The 13,695-nt window shown below is 41.2% G+C and overlaps 1 protein-coding gene across 9 annotated transcripts in view; it reads right to left on the reverse strand.

Moving 5' to 3' along the window:
* APBB2 (amyloid beta precursor protein binding family B member 2) overlaps window positions 1–13,695 on the reverse strand; it is a 556,523-nt gene that overhangs the window by 371,487 nt on the left and 171,341 nt on the right. For all 9 annotated transcript variants that reach the window (XM_075346992.1, XM_075346989.1, XM_075346988.1 and 6 more), the window contains one exon: window positions 9,213–9,330. In XM_075346992.1, the coding sequence (XP_075203107.1) occupies window positions 9,213–9,258 (46 nt within the window). In that variant the 5' untranslated portion in view covers window positions 9,259–9,330. The remainder of the gene's footprint in view (window positions 1–9,212; window positions 9,331–13,695) is intronic.

Below are 13,695 nucleotides of genomic sequence, written 5' to 3' on the forward strand. Positions count from 1 at the left end.
TTAGTTATAATGAGTTGGAGTGTGCAATGCAGGCAGAGGTGCTGGAAATGTCTTTGCACTAGTGTGACTAGATAAAAGTCCAATAGCCACATTTAGGATGCCACTAGGTACACTGAGTGTTTGCTAGTATAATGGCTTAGTTATAATGAGTTGGAGTGTGCAATGCAGGTAGAGGTGCTGCAAATGTCTTTGCACTAGTGTGACTAGACAAAAGTCCAATAGCCACGTTTAGGATGCCACTAGGTACACTGAGTGTTTGCTAGTATAATGGCTTAGTTATAATGAGTTGGAGTGTGCAATGCAGGCAGACGTGCTGCAAATATCTTTCCACTAGTGTGACTAGACAACAGTCCAATAGCCACGTTTAGGATGCCACTAGGTACACTGAGTGTTTGCTAGTATAATGGCTTAGTTATAATGAGTTGGAGTGTGCAATGCAGGTAGAGGTGCTGCAAATGTCTTTGCACTAGTGTGACTAGACAAAAGTCCAATAGCCACGTTTAGGATGCCACTAGGTACACTGAGTGTTTGCTAGTATAATGGCTTAGTTATAATGAGTTGGAGTGTGCAATGCAGGCAGAGGTGCTGCAAATATCTTTGCACTAGTGGGACTATAGCAAAGTCCAATAGCCACGTTTAGGATGCCACTAGGTACACTGAGTGTTTGCTAGTATAATGGCTTAGATATAATGAGTTGGAGTGTGCAATGCAGGTAGAGGTGCTGCAAATGACTTTGCACTAGTGTGACTAGACAAAAGTCCAATAGCCACGTTTAGGATGCCACTAGGTACACTGAGTGTTTGCTAGTATAATGGCTTAGTTATAATGAGTTGGAGTGTGCAATGCAGGCAGAGGTGCTGCAAATGTCTTTGCACTAGTGTGACTAGACAAAAGTCCAATAGCCACGTTTAGGATGCCACTAGGTACACTGAGTGTTTGCTAGTATAATGGCTTAGTTATAATGAGTTGGAGTGTGCAATGCAGGTAGAGGTGCTGCAAATGTCTTTGCACTAGTGTGACTAGACAAAAGTCCAATAGCCACGTTTAGGATGCCACTAGGTACACTGAGTGTTTGCTAGTATAATGGCTTAGTTATAATGAGTTGGAGTGTGCAATGCAGGTAGAGGTGCTGCAAATGTCTTTGCACTAGTGTGACTAGACAAAAGTCCAATAGCCACTTTTAGGATGCCACTAGGTACACTGAGTGTTTGCTAGTATAATGGCTTAGTTATAATGAGTTGGAGTGTGCAATGCAGGCAGAGGTGCTGCAAATATCTTTGCACTAGTGGGACTATAGCAAAGTCCAATAGCCACGTTTAGGATGCCACTAGGTACACTGAGTGTTTGCTAGTATAATGGCTTAGTTATAATGAGTTGGAGTGTGCAATGCAGGTAGAGGTGCTGCAAATGTCTTTGCACTAGTGTGACTAGACAAAAGTCCAATAGCCACGTTTAGGATGCCACTAGGTACACTGAGTGTTTGCTAGTATAATGGCTTAGTTATAATGAGTTGGAGTGTGCAGAGGACAGGAGGGTACAGTGCCAGGATTGTGGGGCTCTGGGTAGAGGAAAGGAAGCCTGCCTTTCTAGTCCCTCCTAATGGGGAAATGCAGCGACGAAATCCCTGACCTTTGCTACACAGACGCTGTCGCTGTTTTCAGGACCTGTCACCTATGGCTCTGACCCTGCCGGTACAAGCCCTTAAAAGGACTGATGGAAAGTGCTATCCCTATGCTGTCCAGCGCTGTGTATGGAGCGCATACAGCAGTATCGGCGAAAGGACAAAGGACGGAGCTGCGCCACTGATGTCTGACACCAAGGACGCAGAAGAGATAATGGCGTCCGGACGGCCAGATACTCGTTTTTATAATGCAGGGACATGTGACATGGACATCCTATCACACATGCCGTTGCTTCTCTGGCTAAAAGTCCACTTAGCTGTGTGTGTATCTGGGATTGGCTGACATGCTGGCCCGCCCCACAAGACGCGCGCGCTTAGGGAAGGAAGACAAGGAAAAAAAAAAAATGGCGATCGCCATTATACAAACAGCAGTGATCTGAAGGCGCTGTTCCCGCACACTATACACTGAAATGTCATAATAGTGTGAGTCACAGAGTGACTTACACTATTACAGCGGAAAGCCAGCTAGGAATTAGCTGTTTTTTTGCTGCTAGAACCGTTCTCGAACGTTTCTAGAACTATCGAGCTTTTGCAAAAAGCTCGAGTTCTAGTTCGATCTAGAACAGGCCCCAAAATCACTCGAGCCTAGAACTGGAGAACCTCGAACAGCGAACCGCGCTCAACTCTAGTAACTACCATTCCTAATTTTATAATTTTTTAAACAATAAAATAAATGACAATAAAGGAGGTTTTCCAATATTATTTATCTACATACATGAGTGTTGTGTCCCATTTGTCCAAGTTATTGATGACCACAGATGCCACCTTCAGAAATATATCAGTGACAATACCTTCAGACAACCTCTTTAGCTCAGACACAATTACCTGCACTATTACACATAATAAGGACGAGAGAATGAGAACATTTGTTCACATTTGCCAAGGTCCTGTTCATTGGAATACTTGTACAGGAAAGAATAGAAAAATGAAAAACAGGAAGAAGAAACTCAAAAACAAGACAGAAACAATTGTCATATGCCATTGAGATGCCTGAAGACAGAGGCGAGAACATTCTTCAAGTCTCCATACACTTGAGTTGATCATAATGAGCCATTTTGACCAAAATCATTTGTCATGTGAAATGTAAGAATGCACAATTGTTTTAGCTGACCAATGAATGACTTTCATGATCTGGGCAGAAGTTGGACATACAGTTAGGTCCAGAAATATTTGGACAGTGACACAATTTTCGCGAGTTGGGCTCTGCATGCCACCACATTGGATTTGAAATGAAATCTCTACAACAGAATTCAAGTGCAGATTATAACGTTTAATTTGAAGGTTTGAACAAAAATATCTGATAGAAATTGTAGGAATTGTACACATTTCTTTACAAACACTCCACATTTTAGGAGGTAAAAAGTAATTGGACAAATAAACCAAACCCAAAAAAAAAATTTTTGTTTTCAATATTTTGTTGCGAATCCTTTGGAGGCAATCACTGCCTTAAGTCTGGAACCCATGGACATCACCAAACGCTGGGTTTCCTCCTTCTTAATGCTTTGCCAGGCCTTTACAGCCGCATACTTCAGGTCTTGCTTGTTTGTGGGTCTTTCCGTCTTAAGTCTGGATTTGAGCAAGGGAAATGCATGCTCAATTGGGTTAAGATCTGGTGATTGACTTGGCCATTGCAGAATGTTCCACTTTTTTGCACTCATGAACTCCTTGGTAGCTTTGGCTGTATGCTTGGGGTCATTATCCATCTGTACTATGAAGTGCCGTCCGATCAACTTTGCGGCATTTGGCTGAATCTGGGCTGAAAGTATATCCCGGTACACTTCAAAATTCATCCGGCTACTCTTGTCTGCTGTTATGTCATCAATAAACACAAGTGACGCAGTGCCATTGAAAGCCATGCATGCCCATGCCATCACGTTGCCTCCACCATGTTTTACAGAGGATGTGGTGTGCCTTGGATCATGTGCCGTTCCCTTTCTTCTCCAAACATTTTTCTTCCCATCATTCTGGTACAGGTTGATCTTGGTCTCATCTGTCCATAGAATACTTTTCCAGAACTGAGCTGACTTCATGAGGTGTTTTTCAGCAAATTTAACTCTGGCCTGTCTATTTTTGGAATTGATGAATGGTTTGCATCTAGATGTGAACCCTTTGTATTCATTTTCATGGAGTCTTCTCTTTACTGTTGACTTAGAGACAGATACACCTACTTCACTGAGAGTGTTCTGGACTTCAGTTGATGTTGTGAACGGGTTCTTCTTCACCAAAGAAAGTATGCGGCGATCATCCACCACTGTTGTCATCCGTGGATGCCCAGGCCTTTTTGAGTTCCCAAGCTCAATGCAAAACCACACACCTGTAATCAACCCCAGACCTTTTAACTACTTCATTGATTACAGGTTAATGAGGGAGACGCCTTCAGAGTTAATTGCATCCCTTAGAGTCCCTTGTCCAATTACTTTTGGTCCCTTGAAAAAGAGGAGGCTATGCATTACAGAGCTATGATTCCTAAACCCTTTCTCCGATTTGGATGTGAAAACTCTCATATTGCAGCTGGGAGTGTGCACTTTCAGCCCATATTATATATATAATTGTATTTCTGAACATGTTTTTGTAAACAGCTAAAATAACAAAACTGGTGTCACTGTCCAAATATTTCTGCACCTAACTGTATAAAACAATTTTGTGTGATCATCAGTCATAGTCCACCACTGACCTTTCTAAAAGAACATCTACACAATGTTCCCAAAAAACTTGTTTGTCCTTTGCCTTGTGTCAATAGATATATATTGGCCAGTGTTAATGACTTTAATGCTTATGATCTAAAATATGTATGGCTGAATTAATGGAATGATCATTCACCGGATGATTATTCATTCAATGGTTGTTTCAACCGTACTCCTACTTCTATCTCATAGAATCATAGAATGGTAGAGTTTGAAGAGACCTCTAGAGCCATTGTGTCCAACCACCTGTGAGTGCAGGTTTTCCTAAACCTGTTTATCCAGCTTCTGCTTGAAAGTTTCCATTGATGGAGAGCTCACCACCTCCCGTGGTCGCCTGTTTCCCTCCCTGACTGCCCTCACTGTCAGAAAGGTTTTCCTAATGTCTAATCTGAATCTCCTCCCTTTTAGTTTCATCCCATTCCTTCTTGTACTTCCTTGTGCTAATAAGTATTGGGTTGTTCCCTCTGCATTGTGATGACCTTTCAGATATTTGCAGACCGCTATTAAGTCTCCTTTCAGCCTTCTCTTTTGCAAACTAAACATTATCAGTTCTTTTAGCCGGTCTTCATATGACATGGTTTGCAGACCTTCTACCATCTTGCTTGCTTTTCTCTGGACTTGCCCCAATATATCAATATATTTTTTTAATTGGGGCGCCCAGAACTGTAGACTGTATTCCAGGTGTGGTCTGACCAGGGCAGAGTATAGTCACCTCAACAAAGTTCATATATGGTTTAGACCAGTCTTTCTGGTCCTCAAAGTCCCCCAACGGGTTATGATTTATGGATATCCTATAGAAAGAACCTGTGGCAATTTCTGATGCCTTGTAAATAATTCCATTCCCTGTGCAATGCTAAAGAAACCCTGAAAACATAATCTGTTGTGAGGCCTTGAGGAGTTGATGAACACTAGTTTAGACAACTGTCTTGACGGCAGCTGACAATACCAATAGGAAAAAACCTCCTTCACTATTTTAACCTAGAGTGTATTTTGCACAGTTTTATATGTTAATGTTGTGTTTTATATACCTGGTGCATTTGGATCCTGTCACTTTTGAACTAAAATGGAAAAAAATATTACCTATTCAATTACCGGTAGTTAAAAAGTGTAGAGAAGAGAAAAAAAACAACGAAAGAAATATTGTTAGGTTGTGTAGTAATCGTATGAGGCAGCTGTCGTTTGTCCATCAGGTCAACCAGGAATGAAAATAGACATCAGGAAACAGAAGACACTCAATCCAATAAACACAAGTCACAAGCATTACAGAGAGTTTTCTAAGGATATGATTTATACGGGAGGAAATGGCTGCGGAAGTGAATGATATCTGACACAAATGCTGCTAAGACTGTCTGTATATCGGAGGAGAAGACGCTGTACCGCATCTGTATCGTTATTATGGAGAAAGGCAAGAACAGCGCATCACATCAGACAGGAGGAAAACTACTCAACTCAATTACTCTGCCGAAAAGAGGGTGTTAATAGAATCAACAGTACAAAGACCGGATTAATTTAGGATCTGCATTATTACATGTAGCCTTTTTTATACATGAAATCACACAATTCTGTAATTTGATGAGTAGAGCTGCTGTTGCCCTGGTTTAAATGATGGGCTATTTTTTATAAGCTATCTTTTTTTCTATAAACAGCGTTATAAACTTAAGGGAATCTGTCAGCTGATTTTTGCTACCTCATCTGAAAGCAGCATGATGTAGGCAAAGAGATTCTGAATCCAACGATGTATCACTTAGATTACTGGCTGCAGCCGTTCTCACATAATCAAAGATTTTTTTTTTTTGCATGTAGCAGGCTGCTTTCACACTACGTTTTTTTAACATGCGTCATGAACGTTTTTTTAACGCAAAAACGGATCCAGTGCAAATGCGTTTTCATTTCAATGCATTTGCAATGGTCTCGCGTCAACATGCGTTCACCTGCGTTTGCGTGTGTTATAGTGAGGATCCAGCGACTTGCAGTTTTTTTACTTTTTTCAAAAACGCTACTTGTAGCGTTTTTGAGCTGTGTCCAAATACTGTTTTTCACTGGATCCTGACTATACTGCACGCAAACGCATGTGTATGCTGGCATGCTGATAGAGAGGATCCTGCTTGTTCTACTGAGCATGCCCAGAAACCAGCCTGGCGTGATCAGTCTCTCTCCCCCTCCCTCTCTCCCCCTCCCTCTCTCTCCTCTCTCTCTCCCTCGCCTGAGAGCGGCGGACGCTCGTAACCAAGGAAAATATCGGGTAACCAAGCAAAGCGCTTCGCTTAGTTACCCGATGTTTACGTTGGTTACGTGTGCAGGGAGCAGGCAGCCCGGCTCCTAGCAGCTACGGACGCTCGTTACCAAGGTAAACATCGGGTATCCAAGCAAAGCACTTCGCTTAGTTACCCAATGTTTACCTTGGTTACCAGCGTCTGCAGCTGTCAGATGCCGACTCCCAGTCTATCACGTTCAGTTCCCTTCACTCCCGATCACATGACTTCAATGCCCACCCATAAACTTCAAGTGGCAGGATCCTGCAAAATAACACATGCGTTTGCATGCGTTTTTCTTTGTAAAAACAGGATCCACTTTTACAGCAAAAAAATGTTCATGACGCATGTTAAAAAAACGTAGTGTGAAAGCAGCCTAAGCTGCACCTGCCCACAGCAGTCTTTAAGGGTACATTCCCATGGACAGAAGCTGCTAATCACAGAAGGTGACAGAGTCGGACTTGAATTCCTCATTTAGGCTATGTTCACACGCGGCATCTTTTTTGTCAGTGCATCTTAAAATGCTCCAAAAACGCATCAAAAAGGTAATGCGTTTTTACTACGTTTTTTGCTGTGTTTTTACCACGTTTTGCCAATGCGTTTTTTTAAGTCAAATCTCTTGACTGGAAGGGCTCAAAAATGCTGGTAAAAACGCAAAAAGAATTGACATGCTGCATTTTAAAAAACACAGCCAACAAAAGATGCACTGTGTGGACAGCAAAATAGAAATCTCATAGACTTTGCTGGGAAAAGGAAATGCATGCAAAAGATGCCCTGTGTGAACTTAGCCTATCACAGTGCATCTTTTGCTGCGTTTTTGTTGCATATTTGAGGTCCCAAACATGCACCTAAATGCATGCATTTCCTTCTCCCAGCAAAGTCTATGAGATTTCTATTTTGCTGTCTACGCAGTGCATCTTTTTTTGGTTGCATTTTTTGAAGATGCAGCAAAGATGCAGCATGTCAATTCTTTTTGCGTTTTTCCAGCGTTTTTGAGCCCTTCCAGTCAATAGATTTGACTTAAAAAACGCATTTGGCAAAATGTGGTAAAAACGCATGCGTTTTTTGATGCGTTTTTGCCGCAGGTGCATTTTTTGTGGCTAGTAAAGATGCAGTGTGTGAACATAGTCATAAGAAGCTTAAACTAAAATTGTAGGTAAACATAAACACACTTTGAGATAAGAGACACAGGGCTGTAATCTGATGGTTAACCCTTGCAGCACGCTGCCTTCAGATTACATGGCAAAAATCTGCTAACAGATTCACTTTAATGTCAAAGATAATAAAGCAATGAGCACCAGATTTATTGGTCTTTACTGTACATTTCAAAAAATATTCAAGCCACGATAAAAAAATAAAATAAAATGTCAACTGACAGTTCTCATTTGGGCATATCAGCATCATACAGGGGGGGTCTCCTATCTAAGAGCAAAAACAAATCCAATTTTCACACCATTAGCTATAGGATTTAAATCTAATAACACATTTCCCCAACAGCATCTGGTCAAAGGAAAATGTATGACTCCTCCAAGCTATATTATTTGATCGCCAAGAGTTTTCTAACTGGACCTGCAGTGATTTGCTGACCACCAGTTTGGCTGAACCTTCCAAACAAGTTGTCTTCATGAGATAACCCTTTAAGGCTAAGACCCCACTTTGCTTTTTACCTGCTTTTTACCTGCTTTTTCAACTGCAGCGTTTAATGCCAAAATGGATGTGTTCTGCTTTTCAAGTTTAGGGGTACGTTGCACGCTGCGACATCGCAAACCGATGCTGCGATGTCGAGTGCGATAGTCCCCGCCCCCGTCGCAGCAGCGATATCTTGTGATTACTGCTGTAGCAAACATTATCGCTACGGTTACTTCACACACACTTACCTGCCCTGCGACATCGCTCTGGCCGGCGACCCGTCTCCTTATTAAGGGGACGGGTCGTGCGGCGTCATAGCGACGTCACACGGCAGGTGGCCAATAGAAGCGGAGGGGCGGAGATGAGCGGGACATAAAGATCCCACCCCCCTCTTTCCTTCTGGAGAGCCGGCGTTAGACGCGGTGACACAGGTAGGAGTTGTTCCTCGCTCCTGCGGCTTCTCACACAGCGATGTGTGCTGCCGCAGGAACGAGGAACAACATCGTACCTGTCACTGCTGCCAAATTATGGAAATGTCGGACCGTACACCAATGATATGATAACGACGCTTTTGCGCTCGTTAATCATATCATAAAGTCTTTACACACTACGATATCGAATGCGACGCCGGATGTGCAGTTCTAAACACAAATGGCAAAAACAAGTGACATGTCAATTGTTTTTGCCATTTGGGTTTTGCACTGCAAAGCTGAGTTTTTACCCAAATTTCTGCCACAAAAAGGCTGCAGTTTGAACTGCATAGTGGGGTTTAGAAACCCAAATTCCCATAGACTTTGCTTGAAAAGCAGAACACATCCATTTTGGCATTAAACGCTGCAGTTAAAAAAGCAGCAAAAAAGCAGGTAAAAATCAGGTAAAAAGCAAAGTGGGGTCTTAGAGTATAAGCTTGTCTATGAAAGTTAATTACAACAGTTTGCATAGATTATAATTGTGGTGAATACTCACAGGAACTGCTTGGTCGATACAATCCGCCTGGATAACGCCTGCCCATTGTTGATAGTCAAAACATTTCAGCTACTTCGAAAATGTTGATTGATGAAACTTATAGGTTAGTCTTCTTCACCTATAGCAAGAAAACATAATTATGAAGCCTCATAAACTTTTAAATGTGTTATCTGTATTAAATATTATGTCTGGGACGAAAATATACAGGACGGCAATTAGAGATTGGTGGTTCAATACCCGTAACACCCATCAATCAGCTAGATTTGCTTTAGTAGTGGCCAGATGTAAGCAATGCACAGACCCAAAGCAGCACGGCTCCTAGTCCTTACATTCTGTAGTGGCCACTGCCGAATACTACACTTTATATCCCATTCAAGTTCTACATCGTACCCTGCTCACATCCGGTCACTGCTAGAGCAGATATCAGCTGATCACTGGGGGTAATTGGTATTGGACCCCACTTTCTTATCCCATAAATTTGTCATTATTGCAATCCCAGGCAAACCTTTTAACCTATAAAATAAAAATGAAAAGATTCTCTGTCAGCACTAATTGAACAGTATCACACTGTATAGTCACAGACCCCAATGACAAGATACATAGTAATAACCTGTATCTAATTGGGGGTATGCTCATTAGTGTATAAATAATCGGTCCGATTCTAATCCATAAAATTGGGACAAGGGTTATCTGTATGTCAATCCTTATGTCATGGGAGTGCTATGTGATTTTTTTCTCGCCTAGCATACATTTGATATGCACATTACATGCGTATGCAATGCATTTTTAACATTATCTTTTACATACCATAATACTCCTGGGACAGTTCATGGTTATTGGGACTTCACAGCCTAAAAATACCAGTCCACAGCCGCCCCAGAAGTGGTGCATCACATTAGATGCCCCAATTCAAGTGTTTCACCTCGGCTCTTCCTGATTGTCCTGTTGCGTTGATAATTGGGATAATGGTAGTTGGGGTTGATGTCAGCTGTGTAGTGTCAGCTGGCATCAAGCCCAGGGGTTAGTAATGGAGAGGTTTCTATCAGATCTACTCATTACTAACTTGGTAAATGAAAAGATAAACCACACACAAATACTTTACGTCACTGATGTCACTGCTCATCACAGTGGCTGGGCAGCGTGAGCCGGGAGTGGCTGCTGCTCAAATCCTAATGAAGTCGGGCAACATTGTGGGAAGCGCTGAACTATGTCAGACCTACGTGGGAACTTTGCTTCCCAATAAATTGGTGAACGAGTTACAGTCTCTTTTTTATTTATCAGTTTTTATGTTTTTCGGGTTTTCATTTGTGGACTACATCAGCTTCCCTGGACTACTGTATATTGAACCAGAGAGAATAAAGTAGTGTATTTTAAAATAAAGTATTTGCGTGTGTTTTTTTTTTCTTTCAATTTACTTGGTTATTAATGGGGGTGTCTGATGGACACCTCTCCATTACTAACACCAGAGCTTGATGCCAGCTGACACTACACAGCTGACACTAACCTCATAAACCATTATCCCTATTGCCAACACAGTAGGGCAATCAGGAAGAGCCAAGGCAAAATGTCAGAATTGGAGCAGCCAATGCGATGCTCCACTTCTGGGGTGGCTGCGCACCGGTATTTTAAGGTTGGGAAGGGCCCAATAACCATGGACCTTCCCAGCCTGATAATATCAGCCTGCAGCTGTCTGGTTTACTTTTGCTGATTTCATAAAATAAAGGGGGGCACACGCTGTTTTTTCCATTTATTTATATATTAAATTAAACCTGCCTAAACAACTGAATAAACTGCACATAAAAGGGTGCAGCTTTATTATATATAGGGGACTTGTGAAATTATATATATGTAGGAAAATATATTTTATCTGTCTACGGTAATATCTTTCTATCAGCTATCTATACCTTTATATTAGTTTTTTGTTTCCTTTGAGATGTATGAGTAAAATGGCATATGGATGGTCCGTGTGATGTGCGATTTTTTTCTGACACCCATTGACTTGCATTGGTGAGTCTCGTCCGATATACGTGGCTTTACGCAACATGCTGCGTTTTTTTTCTCAGCCCGATTACAGCTGCAGAAAATTTCCAGATGAACACTGCCTCATTGAATAACATTGGTGCAATTGCAATGCCATTTTTTTATCACCTTGCACTTGTCCGTTTTATACGTAAGTGGGAGCGAGGGCTCAGTTGAGCGAAGAAAAAAGGAAAAACAGCATAAAGCAGAGTTAAGTAAAACAAAAAAAGATCCAACTTTTATGTGAAATGTAAGCTTATACAAAATGTATATACTAAAAAAGAAATGTCAAGAGAGTGGACAGGTCCCCTTTTAAAACTGCTGCCGCCCGTGGCAATTTTTAGACACATTTCCTGCCTGGCTCCAAAAGTATGTACAGTTATTTTGGCAGTTTGTTGATGTACACAACGTTCAGCTATGAAGACGCTGCGCAAAATCGTCCAAAAAATTCCCTCCTTCTTCAGTGTCAAAAAGCTCTGTAGATCTGGATAAGTAAAGGTATATTAAAACATTATGCAAAAATGAAACCTCAAAGAATAATGCATTGCAGGAACCCATCTAAGGTATTACAAATATATGTCAAGAAATTATCAACAATACTAGTCTGTAACTATAAAAGCTGTAAGTCAGGGTTAGTAAATGACAACTAATGCAAAATATTTGCACTTTCAAACTAAAAAGTTTAAAGGAAGCCTGTCAGGTAAAATATGAACCCAGAACGAGTAGTTCTGGGTACATATTGCTAATTCTTGCCTAACCGTCATTGTATGTAGTAGCATAGATAAAGGGATCTTTAGAATAAGTATTTCTAAAGATCCTTTATTATATGCTAAAGAGGGCAGTGACTAGTCGCAAGGACGTTAGTTCCCCTGGCTAGTTTGCCCCTTTAGCATGTAAGCATGCCCCTGTGGGCGTGCTAACATGCTAATGAATGCGCAGAGTCAGAGGCATGGTCGTGCTCACCTCTCTGCTGCCACGAAGCCCAACGCTAGATTTCAGCTCAGTGCGCATGATCCTTGGACTTCCGGTCATGTGCACTATGAAGCCGGGTGTACGTGTCCCGGCTTCAAACCGGTGTAGTGCGCATGACCGAAAGTTCCAGGGACTCCAGATCATGCGCACTGCCCAGCATTCTGAGGCGGTGTAATAGACACAGGTACGTGCGTCACTGCTGGGTAATGGGCATTGAATAGCCTAATAGCTTCTGTGAGTGTGATAAAATACTAAGAGGGAAGAATGAGCACATGAACTAACGCCCTTGTGACTAGTCTCTGCGCTCATTAGCATATCATAAAGTATCTTTAGAAATACTTTTTATACTAGATACAGGGACTGTTAGGCAGGGATTAGCAATATGCACCCAGAACTGCTCGTGGTTCTGGGAGCATATTGCACCTCACAGGTTCCCTTTAAAGCATAACCACTGTTTTAGTTTTTATTTCATAAATCAATAGTACACATGAAAATAAGCAACTTTGCAATATTCCTTATCAGACAGATTTGCTTCTTTCTCTGACAAAAGGAATCAGTCATTATCAATTTCTGTATTTAGTGAAGACTTTCCTATTACTGGAGAGGAGATGGCTGCTGTTACTGATCAGATTCTATGACGACGGTAGGAGGGAGGAGCTAGAGACAGAGCTCCGCCCATCCTTCATCTTCTATCTACATAGATTCTCATCAGTAACAGCCGCCATCTCCTATCTCAGTAATGGGAAAGTCTTCACTGAATACAGATTTAGCGTCAAAATTGAGAATTTTGATAATAACTGATCAATTCTCGCAAAGAAAAAGGTAATTTGTCTGATAAGATATACTACAAAGTTGCTTATTTTCATGTGTACTATTGATTTAGAAATAAAAATTAAATTATTCTTTAAAGGTTTTGCTCCTTTAAAGCCAATAATCAGCTGCAAACCATCATCATAATGGAAAGCAAAATGTAGACATGGATCCAGTTGACTTATGATGGGGTCTGTCTGGCTTCTATAGTTTTGATGGTAAGAAAGGCGCTACATGCTGTGCTATTCTTGCTATCAAAACAGGGCGAACTGCAGATGAAGCCTCCATTGTCATTGTGAACAAAGACTGGTCTGGTAAAGATATTGTACTCTATACTACTTTCTATACAATATGCGTAGATCAAAATGGAAAATCTCCCCTGGTGGCTTCTCAGAATCACATAAAAGAAACAGAAGACAAAAATGCTATAATATAACCCATAAACTGAAATCATCCACTAAATTTAAGTAGACAGATAAAATGTATTTTTCATTAATATATGAATCGAGTAGTTGTAATATCAAAACCACTTGCCTAATATTGTATACATTTATGCTGTTCGGCCATACTTAAGTTTAATGATAAATATAAAGTAATGTAGCTAGGACGGAGTAATCTATAGCAACGTATACATTAAATGGAAGTAAACTCGGGACTAGAGACCAGGAGAAGGACTTGGGTA

Source organism: Anomaloglossus baeobatrachus, chromosome 1 (genome assembly GCF_048569485.1).
Source record: "Anomaloglossus baeobatrachus isolate aAnoBae1 chromosome 1, aAnoBae1.hap1, whole genome shotgun sequence".
NCBI lineage: Eukaryota > Metazoa > Chordata > Amphibia > Anura > Aromobatidae > Anomaloglossus > Anomaloglossus baeobatrachus.